Raw genomic sequence first — 25,190 nt, 5'->3', positions numbered from 1 at the left:
CTCACTTTGTAGACCAGGCTAACCTTGAACTCAGAGATCAGCCTGCCTCTACTTCCAAGTGCTGGGATTAGAGGTGTGCACCACCACGCCTTGCTGATAGTTTAGCTGTGTAAGTTAACAACTCTTGATTCTCTGACACCTTCAAGCACATATTCTCTCATATTCACATGTACATGAATGTCCCGATTGTTGTCTCTAAGATAGGCTGAGCTCTTTTCCACACAGTGAATCTCCCACATGAGACTCACTTCTTTGTGATACCGGATACACTTTTATTCTGGTTGTTATTTATTATTACCAAAAGAGAAATGTTATGGTTAGATTCTTTTGGTAAGATTTACCTGGCAAGCCCTCAGCTGAAAGTCACTGTAGTTTTAATTCAGTGCCTTTCCTCCTAGCTTCAGTAATTTTAAAGTCTTAATATCTCAACCATGTTCAAACAGGTTTACCTATTAGTTAATAATGTGTTTCACTTATTAAAAATCACCTGTAGTTTACTCAGACTCACAAGAATTATGTGTCCTTGTGCATGTGTGTGTATCTGAGAGGCAGCATTCACATATGGGGTAAGATGACAGTTTTCAGAGTCAGCTTACTGCTTCCACCACGTGGGTTCTGGAATTGAACTCTGCTTACCAGGCTTGGTAGCAGACACCTTTACCCACTGAGCCCACTCAGGGGCCATACTCAGTCACCTAAAATTATTAAAGATATTATTTTATGCTTAATATAATTTGTCTTCAGCTTGGATATAGGAGAGAAAGATATAGTATATATAGATTTATTAATTCAGTACAGTGAAATTGATACAGAATTTTACATTTCCATATATTTATATTTGAATTTCTTTGTTGTATTTTTTAGTTCTTATGGTTTTGATGAGAAATATTCAAACTAGTTTTCTGCTTTCGATTTAGGTTCAACCTTAAAGTGCAATTGCAGATTTTAGCAAGCTTCATGCTCACTGGAGTTTCTGGGGGTGCAAAGTATGCTCAGAATGGACAACTTTTTGGTCGTTTTAAGCTTACTGAAACCCTTTCTGAAGATACTTTGGCTGGACGACTGGTGATGACCAAAGTCAATGCTGTTTATTTATTACCAGTCCCTAAAGAGACGCTAGTACAGAACCAGGGAACCAAAGAGAAGGTTTATGAAGCTACTATTGAAGAAAAAACAAAAGATTATATATTTTTAAGGATATCCAGGGAATGCTGTGAAGAGCTTAATCTTCGGCCTGACTGTGACACACAGGTATGTTTGCAGGCAGTGCCTTCCCCCAGTGTCTTCACCTAGTGTCAGCTGTTGCCTGCTGCTTGTTCTCCCCTGCCGACCAGAAGTGCACTTGACTTTGAAGGCATATTATCCTGGGTAGTTAGAGCTGCAGTTTCCATCACCTTTTGAATTTAAGGAACATGTAGTATGTTCTAGTCTTGTACAAGTTTGAACTCTCTGATTAGACGTTTGACATCAGCAATGAAAGAGTAAGGTTTTTTTTTTTTTTTTTTTTTTTCTTGTTTGTTTGTTTGTTTGTTTTTAAGCTGCTGTGACTAGGGCCACTGGATCAGCATTGTCTGCTTCCCTTCTTTTTGCACTAATGGTGTTTAGGTGAAGCCTGTGCCCTTTGGCTATATTTAACTGGAAAGCTAGCCTGTCTTTTTGAAATAGACCATTATTCATAGTCAGTCTGTACAGGGTTGTAAGGCCGATTATCACTCAACATGTGATACTACACACTTGTTCTGGTGTTATCAAATGTGTTCTTCATGGGCATGGTCTGCTCAGACACTCTTTATCTAGCATTTATAAGATTTCAGTTCTTAGTATGTAAAATGAGGTCAGTAATAGCATGTATGCTGTTAGTATGATTACACAAGGTTATTCATGGCAGCTGCTTGTTACAGTGCCTAACAAATGCTGCCAATGGGATATAATCATAGTCTGAAAGAAGAACTTGTCCTGCAAATTGTTGTCTCCATGAAGAATTTTTGTGCACTGCCAATAGTGATGTTGGTATAAAAGCTATTTTAAAAACGTTCATTTTGTATTTCAGGTTGAACTTCAGTTTCAGTTGAATCGACTACCCCTCTGTGAAATGCATTATGCACTAGACAGAATTAAGGACAATGATGTTTTATTTCCAGACATCAGTATGACTCCTACCATACCTTGGAGTCCCAACAGGTATGAAAAGAGATTTCTTAGAAAAAGGAGGATGTTAATATTAAATTGAGTGTCTGTATCAGTTCAAGCATACTTGCTTGTTTGCTTTTTTCTTTTTCTTTTCTTAAGACAGTGTTTCACACTATAACCAGGCTGGACTGAATCTTATTATGTAGTTCAAGTTGACCTTGAACTTGTGGTAATCCTCTAGCATCAACCTCCCCAGTGCTGGGGTTGCCAGTGCAAGCTAGTACACTGAGCTCAAGCCTGCCTTTGTTAGACAGCTTGCCTATGTTCTTCAGGAGAAGAACGAGACATTTCACATTCAGACTGTAGATTAGTTCTGTGGCTTCTCTCAGTGATCTCAATTTGATAGAACACTGAGCAGCTTAGGGATATTTCCAAATGGAATTCTGACGTGACAATCATGACCTTTCTGCAGTGGTTCAAATAGATAAAACAGCTTTGGACGTAGATGGTATGATTTAGTGGAGGGAGCGGTCAGAAGATATTTCTTCAGAGACTGTTGTCAAGTTAGGGATTGTGCAAATAGCCGTCTGCTTAACTGTTAACTCCACCTGGAGTTAAATACTGCTGGTTTGTCCCAAGAATATGCAGCTGTGTGAGTATTCTTTGTCACTGGTTACTGTCCCATTAACTTCTGCTTTCCTAGCTCACTTGACCTTAGAAAAGTATCTAAGTGACTTTACACAATAAAGACATGCTTGGGTGGCCACCTGGCAGAGTGGTGGTCCCATTACCTCCTGACAGATGTCTTTAGTGATTGATCTCCAAGGTTACCTGCGTGTTGACAAGAGTGAACACAGAGGACCAGTGGTGCATTTTATAGATCAGGCCTAGAAGGATCAGGACACACACGTCCATTCAATATTCCTTTGCTTCTGATGATACACCTTTTAGTACAAGCTTTCCATTACTGCCTCACCCCACTTCTTTTTATTGCCAAGTTTCTCAATGGCAATAGTCTGCGTGTATCCCAACATTCTTCATTTACTGTGACTTTGCTGCTCACAGTCCTGAAAGTAATTGTGATCTGATCATAGAAACTCAGGGACGTCCCAGCTCTCATTTGGTTGAGCTTTGCATCCATTCTTATACTGGTGCTGAGGTTTTACTTGAACTATTTTGTGACATTCTGTTGATCTTCCATCCTGCTGTCTGTATCTCTGTTGTCTGGCCCAACCCAAATACTTCTTCCAAAGTTAGTTTTTAAAATAACCATGGCATTTCATTATGTGTAGATCTTTGGATAAAGTCTGAGAACCTGATGCTGAGCTCTGTTCTAGCTTCTCACTGACTGCCTTCTAGTCCTGTCTTCTTTTCTCATTCCCAGTTCTAGCTGCATTCAGTTGTCTTGACATTTATTTATGCCTTCTGTACTTGTTTACTTCCTTATGTTTTTGTTATTCCTATAAAGCTTTTTAAACATTATGGTAAAATCCATGCAACAAAGAATTCATCATTGTTAGTCATTTAGGAGTCTAGTCTGTTAGCTTTAAATACATTGATGTGTGACCCTGATGCTGTGTACTCATTGTGTGTCTCTACCTCCTCATTTCTGTTCATGGCTGCATGGTTTCCTCTTCTGACCAGTCTTTGACTGGGATGAGCCTTTTGAAGATCATTTGGTACTTTAGAGTCACATGCAGCTTAAGTGCTCACTCTTCAAGTAGATGAGCAGGATGCTTCTGTTTCATTATTTCAGCACGTATTTACTGAGTCCCTGCTGTGCCAGTTTTGGGCTTTCCAGCATGATCTCTCTCAATTAATTTTTGACAATTGTGTACCTTTCAACTTTTTTCCTGAACTCCAAGCTTTGTAAAATATGAGATCATGTCTTATTTATTTTGACAATCCAGAGAGTCTTGTACATTGAAGTTAATAATTATTTCAGGTTTAAAGAGGAAGGTACCCTAGTGAAGCTTTTGGCATTATGACTTGATTTGCTCATTGTGTCCAACAGTACTGGCTGTTAAGTGCAGAGGTGCCAGAAGCTGTCACAGAGCAGGATGCTTTTAAGCAGGACCAGGCTTGCCCACTACAGTAGGAATAGTAGAGGAGGGTCCTGTGTCTAGGACCTGTGATGCTGGTAGCCATGCAAACCCTTTTCTGGAATCACAGGGATTTTAGATAGACAATGAAGCCGAAAAGTCATTCTTGAGCATGTAGCCTATGAACTAATTGCAGGAATGAATCGGGCCAGAGGAGGAAAAGCTTTGAATTAACATAGTGCTAGGAGTGAAAGAATTTTTTTTTCATTTAAAATTTTCCCCCTGAAACTAAGCTTGGATAGACTGTTCTCAGCTGTGGAGACAAGGCTGTGCAGCATGCATGCTTAGGTTGAAACTAAGCTTGGATAGACTGTTCTCAGCTGTGGAGACAAGGCTGTGCAGCATGCATGCTTAGGTTGAAACTAAGCTTGGATAGACTGTTCTCAGCTGTGGAGACAAGGCTGTGCAGCATGCATGCTTAGGTTGCTTTCTTACTAAGTGGCTGGACAGTGACGATAGTTGCTTTTAGATTTTGGCTTTCTTTACGTATTCATTATTTATTGCCAGAAATTGCAGAGATAACTGACATCAACAAAGTCTCAGATCTGCTCTGAGTCCCTTACACTAAAACAGTTGATAAACAGAATGGGCTCCATAGTTAAGGAAAGATATTGACAAATTTACAGAATTGTTCCTTAAGTTTGTTGTTAAACTTTTAGCTTTGTAGTTAATATACAGAGTCCTATATCTTTAGCGTTTTGTAACTCATGCTGATGGAAATGGTTGGTATGTGTTGTTTTGTTTTTTAATGTGTATTATTCAAGTAATGTCTTTTCCTAAAATCATCAGAGAATATAGAAATAGAAGCTAAAGTCTATTAAACTTTTGTTGCTCAATTATTTTTCCAAACAACTTTAGATTTAGAGTGTTTTAGTTGATGCAAACTTATGCAAGGTGTAATTGGCTTTAGGATTGGCTTTAGGACAGCCGTCTAGTGCCATGTCTTACCTTTGTAGATGGAGGGAGGGTTATAGACGGCAGGGGATCTTGCAATTGCAGTGTCAGATTGGGTGTGTGGAACTGCTTTCTGAGCTGAGCTTGTGTAGTAGTTGAGTTACAGAAGCCCAGAGTCAGGTAGCCAGGATGGGGCCAAGGCCAGTGGCGTTGTCACAGAGCACACCCCCTTTCCTCCTGGCCTACAGGAACATGTTGGAGTTTTGTTTGTTGCTTTGTTTTCTGATGCTTGTTGTTCATTGGGTTTGTGTTGGCTGCTTGAGATTTATTTACCTTGTGCTCTTTGCAACCAGAGGAGCACAAACATGAATAGGGCTTTCTTGACTCAAAAAAACCCAAAACACAGCACTGTTTGTTTGTTTGATGGTTTGTTTTAATAGATTTGGAGGCTGGTTTGAGAGACTTCTGCTGCTGCCAGACTGGCCAGAGTTGGGTCTCCAGAAGCTAGGCTCTGTAGAATAGAAAGGCAGAAGAAAGCGGTGCTGGGGATGGTTTGTGGGTAACCATGCCAGTGTCTGCCTCATGTCGGGTCTGGACATGGTGGTCACTTAGAGCTCATTTCTTCTTTGCGATAGAAGATAGAGCATTGTCAGGCACTGGAAGAGCTATGATTGCAGAAGCTGGCCATTGCAGAGGGACTCTAAAGTAAGGTGCTTTATGTAGTATATGGTCAGAGTTCTCTTTCCTTCTAATGTACAAAACAAAACAAGTCAAATTCAGAAAAAGTAGTAGTGGCATGTTTTTATCTTCTGAGTTGATTTTCTAAGGGTCTGTAGATTTATTTAGCACAGTGGATCTGGAATTCTTAAGCATCTCAGACTGTTAGGACAGTTTTCATATGTAAGGAGTTCAGCCTTCCTCACCAAGAGGGACTTTTGTTCTCAGCTCTGTCCTCCTGCCTTTGGTCGTTCCACAGATACTTGGCAAGTTTAGCGATGTCTTCCCACACCCTCTGTCTTAGCTCACACCTCAGCACTTTGACCATAGTTGTTGCAGCATTAGTGTTTTGGTTGGCGTTGTTAGGAAGAATGCCATTGATTCTTTACTTTCACCTGCCTCAGCATCTGATGTCCATTGAAATCTCCAAATCATAACCACGTCGGAAGGGGCACTCATTCATTACACAGCCACATGTGCTGCAGGTGGTTGTCACTCTGAACAGTAGGAGCTATGTGGGTGGATGGCATATGTGGGAAAATACCAGAAAATACGCCATTTCATCTGGGTTTGTTACCTTTAAAAAAAAACCCTGCTACTTAATCAAGATTTTAATCAATCTGCTACTTAATTAAATATCTCTTAACCAGGGTGATGTGGGTTTTTTCCTTTTCTTTGTGTTCTAGGTCTGGCTGGAGATCTTCCAGTAGGTCAGCAGTAGAAATTTAGATAGTTGGTTTTTTGTATTCTGTTACAGCTTCCCCATTATGGGAAACAGTTTTTTTTGTATTTTGAAGTATTGCCAGCAAGTAGACTACAAGTGTTTGTTTTCTTTCGATTAGTATATAACCCAGGTCAGTTTTGATTCCTTGCAGAAGAGATTACATTGACTGTAATCTGGAGAGGTGTTAGCGTAAGTGTTGGTTATTGTAGATGCTGTGCTACTTGTGTAGGTGTGTCGGTGAAACTGACAATACCGATGTGCACGTTTGTATTTTCTACAGACAGTGGGATGAGCAGTTAGATCCTCGACTAAATGCAAAACAGAAAGAAGCTGTTCTAGCCATCACCACTCCTCTCTCCATCCAGCTGCCGCCTGTTCTCATCATCGGACCCTACGGGACAGGCAAAACCTTCACTCTGGCTCAGGCCGTCAAGCACATCCTGCAGCAGCAGGAGACCAGGTGAGTGGAGGAGGCATTCCTGTCTCCTTAGCCAGACACAGTTTTTCTTCTTGTTTTAAAGATAGAATGAGGGCCAACGAGACAGTTTATCCAGCTCTTAATCATTAAAGGAAGAGCAAGACCTCAAAGCGATGAAGTTTGTATTCTCTTAGAATATGTTATTTTAGAAGCTGGCAATGTAGACAATGAGAGTTTTTAACATAGTTGTCAAATCTTCAAGTCTGCTAAGGGTTGGGTATGTTAGAACTCAAAAGAGCTGGGTTTAGAATGTTTATTATAGACAGATTTAAAATTTATTTGGGGGAAGTCCTCTTTAGCCTAGAGTAACATACTCTTCTAAAAACATCATGGGGTCCTTGGTGAAGACTGAGCAGGGTGAGGGAAATGGACATATAAGACGGCCACTGCTCTTTTGGTATTATATACTGCTTGACTAGCTTTGTGTTGTGTCATTCTTTTTATTTGCACCATTTATTTCAGCAGGATTCTCATTTGCACCCATTCTAATAGTGCTGCTGACCTCTACATAAAGGATTATTTACATCCATATGTAGAAGCAGGCAATCCCCAGGCAAGACCTCTCAGGTATTGTTAAGGCTTATTATGTATCTGTATCGTTCTTTGTTATTCTTAAGAAAAGGTGTCTGTAAAGATTTTAGAGGCTTTGGAAACCTAAAGCATTAACTGTGCATTGGCATTTGGAGGTTATGTCATTGGAAGAAATTCTTAAATTAAGGCAAAGTGTAAAAACTGTTGACCATTTCTGAAACATTACATATACAGAAAGACATCCTTTTTTAAGTTTCTCATGTAAAACTGTTGTTACGGTTGGAATAGATTTTGGTATGTACATCTAAAAAATAGTGTAAGATAAGCAATTAGCTTAAATCAAATTGAGTTTGGTTACTAGCACGGTTTGCACAGCAGAGAAGTCATGTAATAACAGTTCTTGACGGAGTCAAATTTTAACTGTGGTCATTTACCGGAAGCTGCACATCAGAGAAGCATGTGCTCTTCACACTTTTGCAGCACTGTGATGATGTGTTCAGAACTTTCTGCTACTATGTAAGAGAAAGAGTATCAAAAGAAAATTTCCATTGCTGTAGAAAGGTCCAATGATTATATGTGGACATAAAATATACTTAAATATAAACTATGGGAGAATAAAAATCCTTTTCTTCAGAAAACAATAAAGAATCATAAGTAGTTATTATATCATTTACTTTTGTGGTTATATGAATTAATTATTAGTTTTGCCATCTTGCAAACTAATATACCATGGTTTAGGTTGGTCATATGATTATTAATTATTGCTTAAAAATTAATTTCTAACCACACTTTGATCCATAATATACTAACCTCTTATTTCTAGTCGAGTCCAGGCATGGAAACATGAAGTTATGCTATTTAATCCTTTAATTCCCATCACCAAAACCCTTTGAAAGTGTTCAGCACAGTGGTGTGGCCTGCTAGCACAGATGCCCATGCTGTGCTGTCCTCTCGTTGTAAAGACTAAGAAATCATCAGTGCAGTAGCATCAGTCACGTGTAGTAATAGAATCCTGACGGCTCACTCTGAGCCCGGGTGAGATTTCTACTGAAGGACGTCTTCACAGCAGGTTGCGTATTTTAACCTCTGACCTCACAGTGAAGTGGAGGAGCTAGCATTCTACCCTGAGTGTTCCCTAATGGAGAAGAGTTGATTGTTTTATTTACTTGTAGTGGTGTGTCTGTGTGTGTTGCATAGAAAATGTGGCAGTCTTGGATATCATGGCGTTCTTGGTTTAGAAGCAGTTTAATGGAGCTAGTGGTGGTGGCACACACAAGCCTTTAATCCCAGCACTCGGGAGGCAGAGGCAGGCGATCTCTTGAGTTTGAGGCCAGCCTGGTCTACAGAGTAAGTTCCAGTACAGCCAAGGCTGCATAAAGAAACCCTGTCTCAAACCAAAAAAAGCAAACTAAACAAAAACAAAACAATTGCTTGGTGGACTTAGCATAGGGTATTTGATATTTGAGATAGTAGACTCCCATCATTTTTCTAGGTTATATAGCCTTACCATGTGCAATTATTTTGGGCTGTGAGGATCCGCCATGACATGTGTCCCCATATGTGTAATACAAAGTGTATTCAGAGTGGTTCAAGTGCAGAAAGATATCTCATTTTTTCTTAGCTCTCAGAGTTGTTGAATCCAAGATGAAAAACTAATTGTTTTCAGATTATTTCATTTAGTAAACAGAATAAAATGAAAAAGCACCTAGCTTCCTGGAGTGTTTTCTTTATACAACACCTTACATACTTACTGTAGCTTTATTTCTCTAGGAGAGGTGCTAGTTTGCAGCTGCAACCTAGGAGGGTTTATGTCTTGAATTCTTAGACTATGTTAGAACATTAGCTGAGATTAGGTGATAGTTTTCCTATGAATCATAACCATGATAGATTTGGGAGATAGAGAGGATTAGAATGCCTAACTGCTCTGGGAAGATGATCTTCTTTGAGAGTTTTGCTTCTTTTGGTGGTTTTGGAATGGAATCTTAAGGCCTTGGCCATGCTAAGCAAGTGCTCCCTGCTTGCCACATCCCTAAGCCAGAGGAGAAAAAACAAAAAAAAAAACAAAAAAAACAGCTTTACTGGAGTTGTTCTGGAATGTGAGAGATGGAACACAAGAGGGCACCAGATTTCTATGGAACACAAGAGGGCACCAGATTTCTATAGACTCCCGAGAGGAGAGCTGTTGCTAGAAAGGCAGGCTGATGTAAGTTGGCAGCTTCTCAGGCCGTAGTGTGGACTTGGCCCTGGGAAACAGACTAGTCAGTGAGTAGATAAAGTAGTAGTGTGGTAAGCACGATACTCAGGGTTAGGATTCATGAAGCTTCTCTTAATTGCCAGCTGAGCCTAACGTATTTGGAGTTCTTAGATAACATTTTAGATTACATTGAGTTTCGGTTTTTACTTTGTTTAGAATTGGGGGATTTATGTACATGTGTATATATGACATATACATGCACACACCCTTATAGACAGATAAGTAAGCAAACAAATGAGTAGAATTCAGAGATTTGAGAAAAAGAATATAGAAAGCCAGATGGGGAGTGGCACATGACTGTAATCCTAGTACTTGGTGAGGGGAAGCTGGTGAATTATTACAAATTTGAGGTCAGCCTTGAAATATCAGGAGTCAGGAAAGCTACACTGTGAGACTTTGTCTCAAAGTTACAAAACAAATAAAAACAAAACAAGGAAAAGAAGTATGAGGAAAGCCTCCCTCCCTCCCCTCCCTCCCCTCCATCCCCTCCCTCCCCTCCCTCCCTCCCTCGCTCCCTCCCTCCCTCCCTCCCTTCCTTCTTTCCTTCCTTCCTCCCTCCCTCCCTTCCTATTTATTTATTTACTATGTATGCAGTATCCTGCCTGCATGTATGCATGAAGGCCAGAAGAGGGCACCAGACCTCAGTACAAATGGTTGTGAGTCACCAGCTGCTGGGAATTGAACTCAAGACCCCTGGAAGAGCAGCCAGTGCTCCCAACCTCTGAGCCATCTCTCCAGCCCCAGCAGTTTCTTTTTGTATGTGGATCTGAGAATAAGTTTCTGACCCTCGCAAGACCATAGTGCAGTGGAGGCAGTTATCTGGAGGAAGGGTGTTACTGCTGGCTGGGCAAGTTGAAGGCAGCTTCATTTCGGGTAGTCTTTAAAGAAATAGGTGTTTTTGTTTTTGTTTTTAAGGAATCATCAGTTTTTGACAATTTCTGTTCTAAGTGGTAACTTTTTGTTTTGTTTGTTTTCCTAGACAGTGTTTCTCTGTAGCTCTGGCTGTCCTCCACTAGCTCTGTAGACTAGGCTGGCCTCGGACTCAGAGAGATCTGACTGCCTCTGCCTTTTGAGTGTTGGGCTTAAAGGCGCATGCCACCACCACCTGGCTAGTAGTGACATCTTTTGTTGTTTATTGTATGTGAATTTATTGCAAGACTTCAGTGAATTAAAATTACATATACCAAACTATTTTCTGTTTTAAGTATTAATCTGAATCTTATGGAATATGTAAACTGGTTTGTTTCTAGGAATACATAAGATATGCTGTCACATATATATTTTTTTTATTTCTCCCCTGTGGTGCTAGAAACCCAGAGCTTTGAGCATATTAGTCTTTATTCCCTACATTTATACTTTCAATGATATATTTTGGATGATGACTTAAAAACATTATTTGCCAATGTTAATTCTCTGATTTGAAAAATGTCACATTTATTTTATTTCTTTCTCCACCTTTGTAAACACTACCTCATTCATCTAGTTTCAAAAGCTAGAAGTAGGTGACTGTAATCCAGCAATCAGGAGGTAGAGATGGGTAGAACAGGCGTGCAGATCATACTTCATCTATGTGTAGTGAGGTTGAGTCCAGCTGGATGATCTCAGACTCACTGTTTCAAAAGCAGAAATGAAACAGAATCATCCATTACCTTAAATTCTATCACTAGATCATTAATGAATTCTGTTGATATTACATTAAAATATCTAGTGAATCCAGTTTGTGTATCTCTGCTCTTATGCAAGCCACCATCATCGCATGTCCAGATGCTGGCATTAAACTCTCGACCTGCCTCCCTGTGGCTTTTGTACCCTGCTTTCCCCTCCACCTCACTCAGGATTGTATTGGAATCAACTCATATGAGCTTGTGAGGGCCCTTCATGAGCACACCTTTCCATGTTCGTGTTTATTGACACCATGCAGATGCCTTGAAGTTGGCCATGGGAGCAGCTTTTTACATCACAGAAGCCAGCAAATGCTGGAGCCCTTCCCACATCTGCTTGTTAAACAGTGAGCAGTATGCCACCCTTTAACTCTCTCCCTAAGCAGATTCTGCCCAGAGACCAGAGTTGTCTTCCAGCGACAATGAGGCATCACGACTGCCCTGTCCAGTATGATGGCTTTTCATTAAACTCAGAGTAAAGCCAAAATTGCCTTTGTGGATGCTCTAAAGCCCTGTGCACTTTGCCTCTGTGCTGTCGTATAGTTAGCAGCCAGCAGATCTTTGTCATGTGGTCAGTAGGGTGGTAGAGGCTAGAAGTTTAGGTTGTATCTGTACATCAGATCAGAGTAATCTATAGCTGATGCCTGTTCATATTTTTTTACTGTAGTTATTTGAAAAGATGAAAAGGTTGTATCTGTACAGATCAGAGTAATCTATAGTTGATTCCTGTTCATATTTTCTACTGTAGTTATTTGAAAAAATGAAATTTCTTAAGATTTGCACTAAAGAGTTTTTGATTATTCAAAAATTTAACTTATCTTCAGGTTTCAGAAGCCCAGGTAGAGGTCTTTTTAAAAATAGCTTTAAGAACTTTTCTAAAGTAAAATTATTACAAATTGTCCTAAACTAAAAATGTTATAAGCATACAATTTCATGGTTTGTATTAGCATAAGTAATTCAAATAAAAGTTAAGTACATTTTTGTAATAGTATAATTGAAAAAAGGTAGTTTGAGAATGAAAGGTTTCAGTTTTTAATTTTTAAAACAAACTGTTGCTTATAAAGCATAAATTGATGTGTTAATTCTGTTGAAAGATTAATCTAAATACTTAAAAAATTAGGTGTTTTGTGTTGGCACCTACACTTTATGTTTATTTGATGGGAAGGTCATTGTGGGCATAGTGGCAGTTTCATACTAATATTCTAAACTCTAATATAGAGTGAATGATTGAGATTTATTTGTTAATTTTTGGCACTATGGTCTTAAGTAACAGTCTAGTGTTTTAGTAATCAGCAACTATGACTGTCCTAACAGGAAGTGTGGTCCTCTCTTGTAGGGTGTATTTTCGAAACCGCTGGGTGAAGACTGTCCACCCGGTTGTGCATCAGTACTGTTTGATCGCAAGCGCACACTCCACCTTCCAGATGCCCCAGAAGGAAGACATCCTTAAACATCGAGTGGTGGTGGTCACACTGAATACTTCCCAGTACCTCTGCCAGCTGGACCTTGAACCCGGTATGCCCACTCACCACAGGGGCTTAGCATATGCTTACCTTTGACAAGTTCTAGCCTGTGGACCATATCTGGCCTGGTGTCTCTTTTGCTGCATGGAATGCAGCTGCCCATGCCCTTTTTTTTTTTTTTTTTTGGTTTTTCGAGACAGGGTTTCCCTGTAGTTTCTAGAGTCTGTCCTGGAACTAGCTCTTGTAGACCAGGCTGGCCTCGAACTCAGAGATCCGCCTGCCTCTGCCTCCCGAGTGCTGGGATTAAAGGCGTGCGCCACCACAGCCCGGCTGCCATGCCCATTTATTAACTTGTTTCTTGTGTGTGGCTGCTTTTGTGGTGCACATCTGAGGCGGGATCTTCAGCAGGTCAGCAGGGAAAGAAACTCTTTGGCCCTTGACTGAAAACTATTTGCCAGCCCCCAGTATAGTCAGCTCTCTGACTGCCATCCCATTTGTGCTCTGGTTAGCCAGGTGATTTTCTTGGTTGTGACCACGTGAAGTGTCAAATATGGACAGTGTTTTTATGTGTGTGCATGTATGGTTTGTTGAGGTTTTGCTAAGTTGTTTTTGTATCTTGTGTAGAAATAATAATCATGGCTCATGATTAAGGTTTCTCTTTTTGAGAAAGTTTACGTGTGCGTGTGCATGCACAGGCGAGTGTATAGGTGTGTGTGCCTGTGGGTATGTGTATGGAAGCCAAAAGGTGTCCTCTTCCATTACTCTCTGTTTTATTCCTTTTAGGCAGAATCTTTCCCTGTGTCTGAGACTCATGTTGTCTTGGGTAGGCTGAAAGCCAGCAAGCCCGAGTGGTTCCCTGTCTGTTTTCTCTTTGGAGCTGGGGTTATAGGCATAGGAGGGATGCCCCACTTGATATGTGGGTGCTGTAGCAGAGCTTCAGTCTTTCTCATTGTGCAGTAAGCACTCTTCACTGCTGAGCCACCTCTCTAGCCCCGAGATCATTGTATTTACACACTGGAACTATGCCAAATCACTCTTAAGTTTATTTACTTTTTACTTTTGTGTTTTTGAGACAGAGTCTTACTTTGTTACTCATGTTTGCCTTGAACTCAGTCTTTTGCCTCAGCCTTCCAAGTACTAGGCTTCCAAGTGTGTGCCACCATGCCCAGCTCAATCTAAATTCTACATGAGTACACAGATCTACGATGACAAGTGTGCTGAGTAGAGTAGGACTTGATCATAAGACGATCATGCCACTTCAGTAGATACTTTAGCAGGGTTCTCACTGGTTTCTGTTTTAGTTGTTGACATTGCTCTTTACTTTTCTGTCTCCTATTGGAATTGTTTTTAAAGCCAGTGACAAATTCTGTTGAACCTCTGAGTGCCCGGATGGCAGAGGGTATTCACTTTCTCTGTATTCCTGGTACCTGGCCCAGGGTGTAAATATCTGGAGTCCTCAAGTTTAACATTTTTAAGATTAAAAGCTCTGTTGTATCTTAAATGAAGGAATGGCAGCCAACCTTTTTCTTTTCCCAATTGAAGCTTATTTTAATTTTAGAAAGACATCAGAATTGTTCAGGGAGGTGACTAACTTGGGATTAGTGACTAACATGGGAAGGTGCCCCCGTGGGATGAGACTTTCTCTCCATGCCTTTAGCTCTTAGTGGCTGTGAGGGCAATCCTAGGATGTGTTTCAGAGTTCCTGGCACAATGGCAGCATCACTGCAAACAAGACTCTTTGAAAGGTCAGTTGGGGAATATTTATTCATCCCCCTTCCCCCTCACTTGGTGCTGATACCTTGCACACGTGTTCTGCAAATAGAAACCTAGATGCTGTAGCATTGCTTGGTGAGAGGCCAGGGCATCGAGCTGTGTTTACTAGGGCTCTCTATTGTTCTTGGTTCTGCTACATTTAATTTCATTTCATTCTCTTATCAATCCTGTGGTGATTATTTTATAGTTAACCAAGCTAACAGGGTTTCTCTATGTAGCTCTGGCTGTCCTGGAACTCCTTCAGTAGACCAGGCTGACCTCGAACTCAAAGATCCACCTGCCTTTGCTTCCCAAGTGCTGGGTTTAAAGGTGTGTGCCATCACACTTGGCCCTTCTGTTTTTTTGTTTGTTTGTTTTTAAGCTTTTCGAGCCAGGGTTTCTCTGTGTATCCCTGGCTGTCTTGGAACTCATTTTGTAGATCAAGTTGGTCTCAGTTCAGATCCCCTTGCCTCTGCCTTTTCTAACTTAACTAGTAAACAACAATTTCAGGATTTATGCAGCTCCTGAAAAAAAAGTGGTAACTAAAGAAAATAGTTAACCCTTTTTAATCTTTTTTAAAAAATATTTAAATTATTTATTTTTAGTACTCTGTATCTGAGAGAGAATATGTGTCTATGTGTATATATGTATGTGCAGAAGGTATCAGATCCCTGAAGTTACAAGTAGATTTCAGCCATCCATCATGGGTGCTGGAAACCAGACCCAGGTCCTCTATAAGAACAGTGCATTTGCTTAACTACTGAGTCATCTCTCCAGCTCCTAACCTTTTTAAAAAAATCATGTCTTAATTGTTGTCTAGATGACTCTTGGATTAACCGGGGAGGCTCTTTCCTTAGGGCCTTAGGGAGCAACTACTTCTGTACTGCTGCTGTGATGTGTGCTCTGTTTACACTGTGCCTTCCAGGGTTCTTTACGCACATTCTGTTAGATGAAGCTGCCCAGGCCATGGAGTGTGAGACCATTATGCCTCTAGCCTTAGCAACTAAGAACACACGGATTGTTTTGGCTGGTGATCATATGCAGGTAGGTGCCATCTTAGTCACTGGCTTACAAGTTAATACCATTTGTTACCAGAGCAGGGACCCCATTCTAGGGCTTCTACTTACTAGATTGGCCTCTGTTCTGTAAAGGTCAACAGGTGGGAAGTAGGTGATGGGGCAGGAGATGAGCCTTGAACTTCTTGTAGCTGCAGTGGGGAGACCGTGTGGAGCTGCCACTGCGATAGTAGCCTTGAGGCTATGACAGGACGAGACAAAGGATGTGATAGCCAATTCTGCTGAGTGTTTCTCTAATTCCCTACTTCTAAAATCTGTTTTTGCAAAGGTTTAATTTTTTAGTGTCTTATGAAATAAAGCATACTATTAAAATTATAGCTACAATTTCAAATATGTCAGATTTTATGCCATTTGCATACTTACGTATAGAGAAACGCCATCTGTCTGTGGCATTGTCTGCATTGCTGTTTGGAGCTTGTCCTGCTGCTTCAGTGGGTTGAGGGTCTGCAGAGCAGCTGTGAGTCTTCCAGGAAACTAGCTAGTGTGCAGAAGGAATTTGTGCTCACTTGCCTGAAGTAGTTTAAGTGTGATCTTTTTCTTTTTCCTTTCTTCTTTCTTTCTTTTTCCTTTCTTCCTTCCTTCCTTCCTTCCTTCCTTCCTTCCTTCCTTCCTTCCTTCCTTCCTTCCTTCCTTCCTTCCTTCCTTCCTTTCTTTCTTTCTTTCTTTCTTTCTTTCTTTCTTTCTCTTTCTTTTCTTTCCGTAAAAGGTGTAGCCTAGACTGGCTCTGTATACTTACTTAAGCAAGGAGGCTGTTTATAATTTTTTTAATTAAAAGAAAACTTTCTTGCTATATTTTATCATTTATGGGTTTAAGGTTGGTTACATTAACCCTTTTGTAGTTTTAAAAAATACTTTTATATGTGTGTGTGTGTGTGTGTGTGTGTGTGTATGTGTGTATCAGAGTAAATCTGTATGCACCATGTGCATGTGGTGCCAGTGGAGGGCAGAAGAGGGTGTGGGAACTGAACCTGGGTACTCCGCAAGAGCAGTGAGTGCTCTTAGCCTCTGAGCCGTCTCTCTAGCCCATTTAAAGTTAATTTTTAAGGTTAGCAGATAAAGTAATAGATTTCATTATGGAAAAAGTTCGTTGATTACAGTATTAATATTTGTTCATCATAGTCAAATTTCTTATGAGTCAGTTTTATTTATTTATTTATTTATTCATTTACTTATTTATTGAGACAAAGTTTTACTGTATATCCCAGGCTAGCCTCAAAACACAACACTTTGACCTCAGTCTCTTAAGTTCTGTGATTCAGGTGTGTACCACAACATCTAGCCTGAATTTATTATTTTTAACATAAATTTTCTAAAACCTTTGTTTGTTTATTTAGTGTGTGTGTGTGTGTGCCCGTGTGCCCGCCCGCCCATACATACATGTTGTACATGTGGAGGTCAGAGGACAGCTTGCAGCAGTCAGTTCTCTCTTTCTATCATGTGGGTTCTCAGGATCGAACTCTGCATCAAGTTTGACAGCAAGCACCTTTACCCATTGAGCCATTTTGCCAGCCCCCAGTTTATTATTTTAAGTAATTGATTGGTTTTGGTGAAGTAACTGATTTATGCTCTTTAAATGATTAAGTTGTATGGGAGGGGTCTGCGTGACTGTGGGAACTTTAGACCCCATTGCTGCATTGCACTCAGTAGGAGCTTTAGTCCTTAAATTCATAAAATAGTTTGTAGACAAGAAAATTGATTTGGGGTGTGGGCTTGCTCCAGCATTCAGCATGTTAAATACAAGAGAAGTTTTAGTGTAGAAGACTATATAAGCAGATTCAAAAATACTATTTATATATCTGGTTAATTTTTTTTTGCATGTTTGTCTGTTACAGCTCAGTCCTTTTGTTTACAGCGAGTTTGCCAGGGAGAGAAACCTTCATGTTTCGTTACTTGACCGACTCTACGAGCATTACCCTGCCGAGTTTCCATGCAGGATCCTCCTCTGTGAGAACTACCGCTCCCATGAAGCTATCATCAAGTAGGTGTGAGCTGTCCCCTCTGACTCACACTTTTATGGGCTGTGGGAGGGAACCCAGCCAGCACATGGCCAGGCACATATGATTTTAGGTGGATTATTTGTGGTCTCTCAGTGTTATAGACTATGCCTAGCTTTGTGTTTTTAAAAGACTACCTCTAAATCCAGAGCTGTGGTTCTTCCTAAGACATAATGCAGTTTGAGTACTAAAACTTCAGATTTTACTGGTCATGATATGTTTTTCTATGAATTAATACATAATCTATATGAAAAGTGACATGCTCTCATTATCTCTTTTAAGAGAGAGAAAGAAAGAAAGAAATGGAAAGGGAAAAACCCTGACACTGAGTTTTAAAAAAGACTGCTTTTTAAATACAGTACACATGTGTAAAAGAGTCATCCCCTATGTGACATCTGGGTGACCCACTCTTATGGCCAGCATAAGAGTGAAGGAGCAGAGTGTCGCCAGCCAGGCCCCGTGTGCCCTTTTCCAGTCAACACCCATGCCAGAAACAAACTCTGGAGAAGCTTCCTATAATTTAGTAATATCTGTTCTGTCATGCCTGCGGAAAGCATTTAGATCTCTCTGGAGCAGTTGCACCGATCCTGTTCTGTCATCATCTCACCCTCCTTTCCTTTTTCATGGTTGCCATCCATCCGTAGTCAGTGATGAGTTTAGTATCAGACAGTGTGTTTCTCAGCAAAGCCTGTTCACTTTACAGTTGGAGACTACAGTCTGTACATTGTATCCAGGTCTGTATTTTTGTGTTTGCATGTGCAGTCACACGTCACTTAATCTTAGGATGCAGTCTGAGAACTGTCATTAGAACTTTGTCATCGTGTTAACATCATAGGATTCTTTTCACAGACTAAACAGTATAACCAGTCAATAACTCTACACAGTATAATGAGTCTGCTAACTTGGTTACTGGCTGCCAGTATGACATAACAGACAGCTTTACAGACATGTTTTTATAGATGGAAGGATACATTCTGAAAACAAGACACATAAAGCAATAGAACAGTCGTTTGGAATGGGACATACTGTGCAACACTGTCCTTTGTGGGTTTCCACCAGCATCACCACAGAGGTGGGGACCTCTTGGTGCTGTGTTTTGGATGTGCTAGGAGGTTTTCAGCTATGGTATAGGCCATGGGGTCCATTGTTGACCCAAGTGTTGTTAGGTGACCCATGGCAGTACATGATCCATATTACTGGGATTGCGTATTAGCTAAGAAAACCGAGTTTAGGAATCTTTTTCCACCAGAGCAGAGATTTTAACTAGTAGTGAATGCTCATTTCTTTTGCATTCTGGTTTCATTTCTTACAAATCAATGCATTTAACAATAGTGTTATAGGGACTTTCTCTGTTACCACTGTCATTATTTTTTGAAAATTATTGGCATCATGAGTATTCAGTGTTTGGACAAAAATTAATTGTGGGCATAAATTAGTATTAGAATTCAGGAGGTTTTTGTGTAGGTGAAATTAATTTGGCTGATAGATTCCTTTGTTCTTTTCTTCTTCTGCAGCTATACCTCTGAGCTTTTCTATGAGGGTAAACTGATGGCCAGTGGAAAGCAGCCAGCACACAAGGACTTCTACCCACTAACGTTTTTTACAGCACGAGGGGAAGATGTACAAGAAAAAAATAGCACAGCTTTTTATAACAATGCAGAGGTATCTTAGTTCTTCATGCTGATTTTAATGTTTTCTTGGTCTATTCTTTTGAGCATTCATTTGGAATCCAGGGTTGACAGTTTATAGTGTGTTGATTTCTTTTACAAGAAAATTGAGCCAACTTTACATTTATTTATTAAGGTAAATCTATAGGAGAAAAACATTGATTTTTTTTCTTTTTTGGGGGGGTGCTCTTTTTGGTTTTTGGGTTTTTTTTGAGACAAGGTTTCTTTGTAGCTTTGGGGCCTGTCCTGGAATTAGCTCTTGTAGACACAGAGATCCGCCTGCCTTTGCCTCCCAAGTACCAGGATTAAAGGCATGCTTCACCACTGCCCGGCTTTGATTTTTTTTCTTGTAATATTGTTAAAAGCAGAAAACACAACTTTGTTAGGTAAAACCAATATATTCTGACATAGAGCATTATTAGCTTAAGTTTAAAGCAGACTGATTAGATTTCTAGCTCATACTCAAAGGAGGCATCATTTTGAATGAGGAAGAGTTGAATTGAAGAATTCTGTGCTTCCGAGAAATCACGCAGTCTCCACCATTGGTGCACTGTCTCATCAGGGGCTTCGTAATTCTCTCTTCCAGTTTCTGCTTTCCAGAGAGAATGTGGCTGTCCTTAGGGTCAGATCAGGCAGCAGGCAAACTCACAAGGAAGCCTTAAGGGAGTAGCAGGCTAGGAAGCCTGTGGTTAAGGCTCCAGCTGTCACAGAAAGGTGAAGAAAATGTGTGTGTTTCATTTCTAATCTCTGTTCATTGTATTTATGAAGAAACGCCTTTCATTACATAACAGGAGCTCATATGTTTCTTTAAAAATTGATCAGAGGGTTATAGTTAGAATTTAGTGCTGGAAAACCATCAGTACCACTTGCTCAAACCCTAGCCCCAAGCCAAGAAGGCTGACATTTTCATTAGTCTATGCCATTTCATTTTAGGAACAGGTAAACTTTTCTTTACATAGAGCAAGACTGAAGTGGGGGCTCAGCTCCCCTTTGTTGTATTTGCACTCAGGCGAGAAGTTATTGATCTGGAAGTTGGTCTTGGTAGAAAGTGGGAAGGCTGACAGAGAGTAACACACAGGGCCTAAAATCTAGGAGGTTCTGGGGGTCCTCATGTGACACCAGAGATCATAACCAAACACTGGCCCTTGTTCCTTCATAGTAAGTTTTTCAGGTAACTCTCCAAGCTGTAGAATGTGTATAGCACAACTTCACAGGACTGTCAATATTACTCAAAGTATTTTGGGAAAAGTTCTTTTTGTATAATGAAATGCAAAGACAACATTTGTGTTACCTTTAAATATTAAACATGTAACTTAGAGAAATTGAAATGACTTTGAACTTACCCAGAGCATGACTGTTCAGTCACATGAGTAACTGCTGTAGTAAAAGGAGCTGCGGGCTGCTTTTCATCCTGCCCGGCTCCTGGCTGCCTGGCTAGCTTTACCCGAAATAATTACATGGAAACTGTATTGATTTAAACACTGCCTGGCCCATTAGTCCTAGCCTCTTATTGGCTCTCACATCTTGATTCAACCCATTTCTAATAATCCGTATGTCACCACGAGCTCGTGGCTTACCGGGAAAGATTCAGCATGTCTGACCTGGCAGCTTCATGGCAGGTGGCTCTCTCTCTGCCTCTGCCTCCTTTCTCCTAGCATTCTGTTCTGTCAACTCCGCCTATCTAAGCTGCTGTCCTATCAAAAGGCCAACGCAGTCTCTTTATTTAACCAATGAAAGCAACACATAGAAAGAAGACCCTCCTACACCAACTGCTGTCAAAAACTTTGAGATACTTTGCCCAGGGGCTCTTCCACGGACAGAAAACCAGGTTCTAGTTTACTGCAGCTGAATCCCAAGGGAAAAAAAATTTAGAGTGTATAGTAATTAGATAATTAACGATATTAATTTCATACACATATATATTTTCATCATATTCACAACCCCTGCATTACAGGGTGGATTTTATTTGTTTCAAGACAAGGTCTCATTATATAGCGCTGGCTGGCCTGGATCTTACTGTGTAGATCAGACTGACCTTGAATTCAGATAACTGTCTGCCTTTGCCTCCCAAATGCAAGGATTAAAATCGTGCACCACCACAAATGGCCTTTCTTCAATTATTTTATTTATATATACAAGTATATGTTTGTTTTTAACATATCTTCTTATTTTGCTATTATTATTTTTAATTATAATCTTTATCTTTTATTTTTAAGATTATTAGTTATATCATTTCCCCCTTGTCATTCCTTCTTCGAGCTCCTCCATATATCCTCACTCTCTTTGAAATTCATGACCTCTTTTTCTTTTATTTACACACACACACATACATACGTATGTATATATGTATGTATATATAATTTCCTCTTAAATATATAAATACAAGATGCTTAGATTGTATAATGTTACGTATATGTTTTCAAGGCTGACCACGTGGAATTGGGTAACTGATTGATGTGCTTTTTCCTGAGGAAGTCCATTTCTCTTGCTCTCAGCAGTACTAGGTTGCCTGTAGTTCTTTGTCTAGGATTAAGGCCTAAAGAACTTCCCCCTTCCATGTCAGCTGTCAATTGGTGTTATCCTTGCTCAGGTCATGTTTAGGCAATCATGTTAAATCAGACTTTATGGGTTAGCTTCTCTGACGTTTCTAGGAGACAAAATCTCATAGCAAACTTCCTGTGCCTCTGGTTCTTAACAGTCTTTCCCCACCTCTTACGAAATAATTCCTGAGCTTCAGGTGTAGGAGTTGTGTTGTGGATAAGTATCAGTTGGAACTGGACTTTCCAGCTCTGCATTTTGAGCAATTGTGGTTTTCTGTAATGCTGAGAAATTTCCTTGATTGAAGAGTGAGGATTACACTTGCCTGTGGATAGAAGGGTAAATGCTTAGATGTAACTAGGGATTATGTTTGATTAGTAAAGTGGTTATTATAGATTCTTCTTTAAGAGTCATGACTTTACTAGCCCTGGGTTAACTGGGTTTCCAGCACCAGGAATGATTTCCCTATTGTTGAGTGGTATTTAGTCCAATTCTATAGTTGTTGGTTACTGCCCAACCACCTGTGCCAGTACTGTATCATTAGGGTTACTGTGCCATGTTGGTTGCTATGGTTCCTAACTGGATAGGACTGTTGATTGCTTGCTTTCTTTGTGAATCTTCATGGTGCCTTCTTATGCCATAAAAGTTAGTCCTCAGGGAGGAAGATTTCATGTCTGATTCAGCTGTGTCCTCTGGGATTTCTCTTCCACCTCTGTGGGTAACAGCTGTAGCATATATATTGTATTAGGAGTCTCCTAGACAACCTTGAACAGTAACTCAAAAGAGTGCTTCTCATGCCTAGTGCTGTTGTTTCATTATTAGATAGTCTACAATGGCCCTTGTGGGGATCGTTGTCAGCCCAGATGGAAATTTCATTTACATTATTTCGGTGTATGTATTTGCAAACTTACATATGTTATATATTTAGTTGTTTAGTGGTGTTTCTGTGGCTAATAGTATGTATGTAATCAGAATCTATTTCAGATTTATCTGACTAAATTTCAGTGATATGGAGAAACATCAACATATCTCTACATTTACCCTCCCCTTTTCAGTTTTCATTCTCATACATATTGTGTCAATGTTTAATAATTTGAAAGATACCTTGTTAAATTGTGTGTGTGAGTGTTTTTATAATTCCAAGAGAAGAAAAGGGACGGACATACAGTTTAATTCTCCTTTGTGGGGATATCCACGGCGTTGAACATGCTAGGTATGTGCTCCACCAAGCTACACTCCTGCCCAGCCCTCTGTTTCTATTCCCATGCTCTTCAGCTCTCTGATGCTTTCTGTGACTACCTGCCTTTTATGTGCTTACTGTCAACGCATAGTGTATTTCTGCATGCTGTAGCTTGACATTATTTTATACAATTGCTCTTTAAATTAGTTGAGAGGAGTAAGAAAAAGAAACAGCTATGTTCTGCCTTTTGTAACCATCCACAGGGCTACAGTCTCAGCAACACTATGGATTTACATTGCTATACGGTGACACTGGTTTGGAAGAATGTTCCTTAGTATTTCTGGTCAGTTATTCTGATAGGGAATTCTCCCAGGTTTGTTTATCTGTGAATGTCTTTATTTTCCCTCAGTTTTGAAAGTTTTGCTGGATGTAAGGTCAGTCACCACCACCATACTGAATTTCCCTTCTCTTTCTGATGAGAAGTTATCTGTTTATTGTTAGTGTCCCTTTGTAAATAGGTTGGTTTTCTTTTCCTGTTTTCAAGGTTTCATTTTTGTCCTTGATTTTGAGCATTTTGGCTGTGATATGTCTGGGTGCACATTTTAGTATATATCTGGGTGTGTTTATCTTAACTTAAAATTCATTGTATTTATGTGTTTTTAATCAGGGAAAAACATATTTTAGCCACCATTTCCTTGGACATTTTTATTAGGATGCATTAATTGTAAAGAGTAACCGGTTTCCTCATGCACGTTTATTAAGTGTTTTGGTCATGTTTACTCCTTTTTCCTTTCTTACTTCTCATGATAATCATCCTGCCTGCCAATTTTCGAGATTAAATGTGTCTGTCACCATGGCCAGCCTGATTTTCTTTGATTATGTTTAATATTTTTCCTTCTCTCTATCTGATTTTCTGTAATATTAGAACATGTTGGAGCTTAGTGATGTCCCTTTGGTAATTTTTCTTCAATGATTTTCCTCACATTAGGTTGTATTCTCTAACTTACCTTTTTGTTTGCTGAGCTCTTCTGTCAGCACAGACCTGTTGAATCCTGCTAGTATCTTTTTCATGTCAGTTATCTTAGTTTTAGTTCTTTGGGGCATGAATTGTGATCCAAACTGAAGTTTTTGTTTGTTTGTTTGTTGTGTTTTTTTGGGGGGGCAGTGTTGCCAGTTTCTGAGCTTACTTTTAAAAATTTTATTAAGTGTCTGTCAGCCACCCAGGATTGGTGCTTGGAAACAAACTCGGGTCTTCTGGAAGACTAGAAAGTACTGTTAGCTGCTGAGCCATCTCTCCAGCCTCTAGGAAGAATCTTCTGTATTTAGACCAAGGGAAGCTGGGATCTAGGGTCGTCCTGAGAAGGACTGTACTCCTCTGCTGTCCTCTTCAGATCCCCTTGTGCTGTAGGGGGTAGGAACAGGGTTCAGGATCTACCCAGCTGCTGCCACTTGCTCAATACAGTCCTTTTGCAGTAGGGAACTGTGGAAAATAGAGTCCACCGGTGTTTACCAGTTACTAAAGCCTCCTGTAATAGTTTCTTCAACATAGGGATTTGAGGGAGATGGAAATTGGCTGTTGAAGCAGTTCTGGAAGCAGTCCCCAGTGTGGTTGCCCGGCCTCTCTCTCTTCTTACCGAGGGGCTGCATATTTCATTAAACAGACGTTTCCCTCTTGCTGGTAAGCTCTTGGATCAATCTCTAGGGTCTTTGCTAAGTTTGGCTAGGCTATAACAGTTCTGTTGGGAGGCAGTTTTCATTTTGTTACCATTTTATCCTACTTAGAATGTACAAACGGGTAGGGTGGGGCAGTGGTTAGGTTGTTGCTTCATGGTCGAGACTGTTGGGAGTTTCTTTATAAACCAATGTTAAAGCCTTTCTTTTTTGTTTAACAGTTGGGGTTTTGCAGCAGAGCATCTCCTGTGTTTCATTTACCCCATATCTGTCCATACATGCAAAACCAAGCTTCTCATATTCCTTATTGGAGTAGACATTGTAACTTCAAATAGAAATTGCTAGTGAATACTGAATA

At 40.1% G+C, this 25,190-nt stretch overlaps 1 protein-coding gene across 7 annotated transcripts in view; it reads left to right on the top strand.

Annotated features, from left to right (window-relative positions):
- Helz (helicase with zinc finger) overlaps positions 1-25,190 on the top strand; it is a 142,560-nt gene that overhangs the window by 70,803 nt on the left and 46,567 nt on the right. For 4 of the 7 annotated variants that reach the window (XM_038326184.1, XM_038326178.1, XM_038326179.1 and 1 more), the window contains 8 exons: positions 918-1,251; positions 2,051-2,181; positions 6,848-7,027; positions 7,508-7,612; positions 12,828-13,006; positions 15,632-15,750; positions 17,615-17,760; positions 19,291-19,438. In XM_038326184.1, the coding sequence (XP_038182112.1) occupies positions 918-1,251; positions 2,051-2,181; positions 6,848-7,027; positions 7,508-7,612; positions 12,828-13,006; positions 15,632-15,750; positions 17,615-17,760; positions 19,291-19,438 (1,342 nt within the window). The remainder of the gene's footprint in view (positions 1-917; positions 1,252-2,050; positions 2,182-6,847; positions 7,028-7,507; positions 7,613-12,827; positions 13,007-15,631; positions 15,751-17,614; positions 17,761-19,290; positions 19,439-25,190) is intronic. The other 3 variants (XM_038326185.1, XM_038326181.1, XM_038326182.1) reach the window with 2 other exon arrangements.

This window comes from Arvicola amphibius, chromosome 4 (assembly GCF_903992535.2).
Source record: "Arvicola amphibius chromosome 4, mArvAmp1.2, whole genome shotgun sequence".
NCBI lineage: Eukaryota > Metazoa > Chordata > Mammalia > Rodentia > Cricetidae > Arvicola > Arvicola amphibius.
The sequence above is the reverse complement of the archived record's forward strand: the minus strand, read 5'-3'. Positions and strand labels throughout refer to the sequence as shown.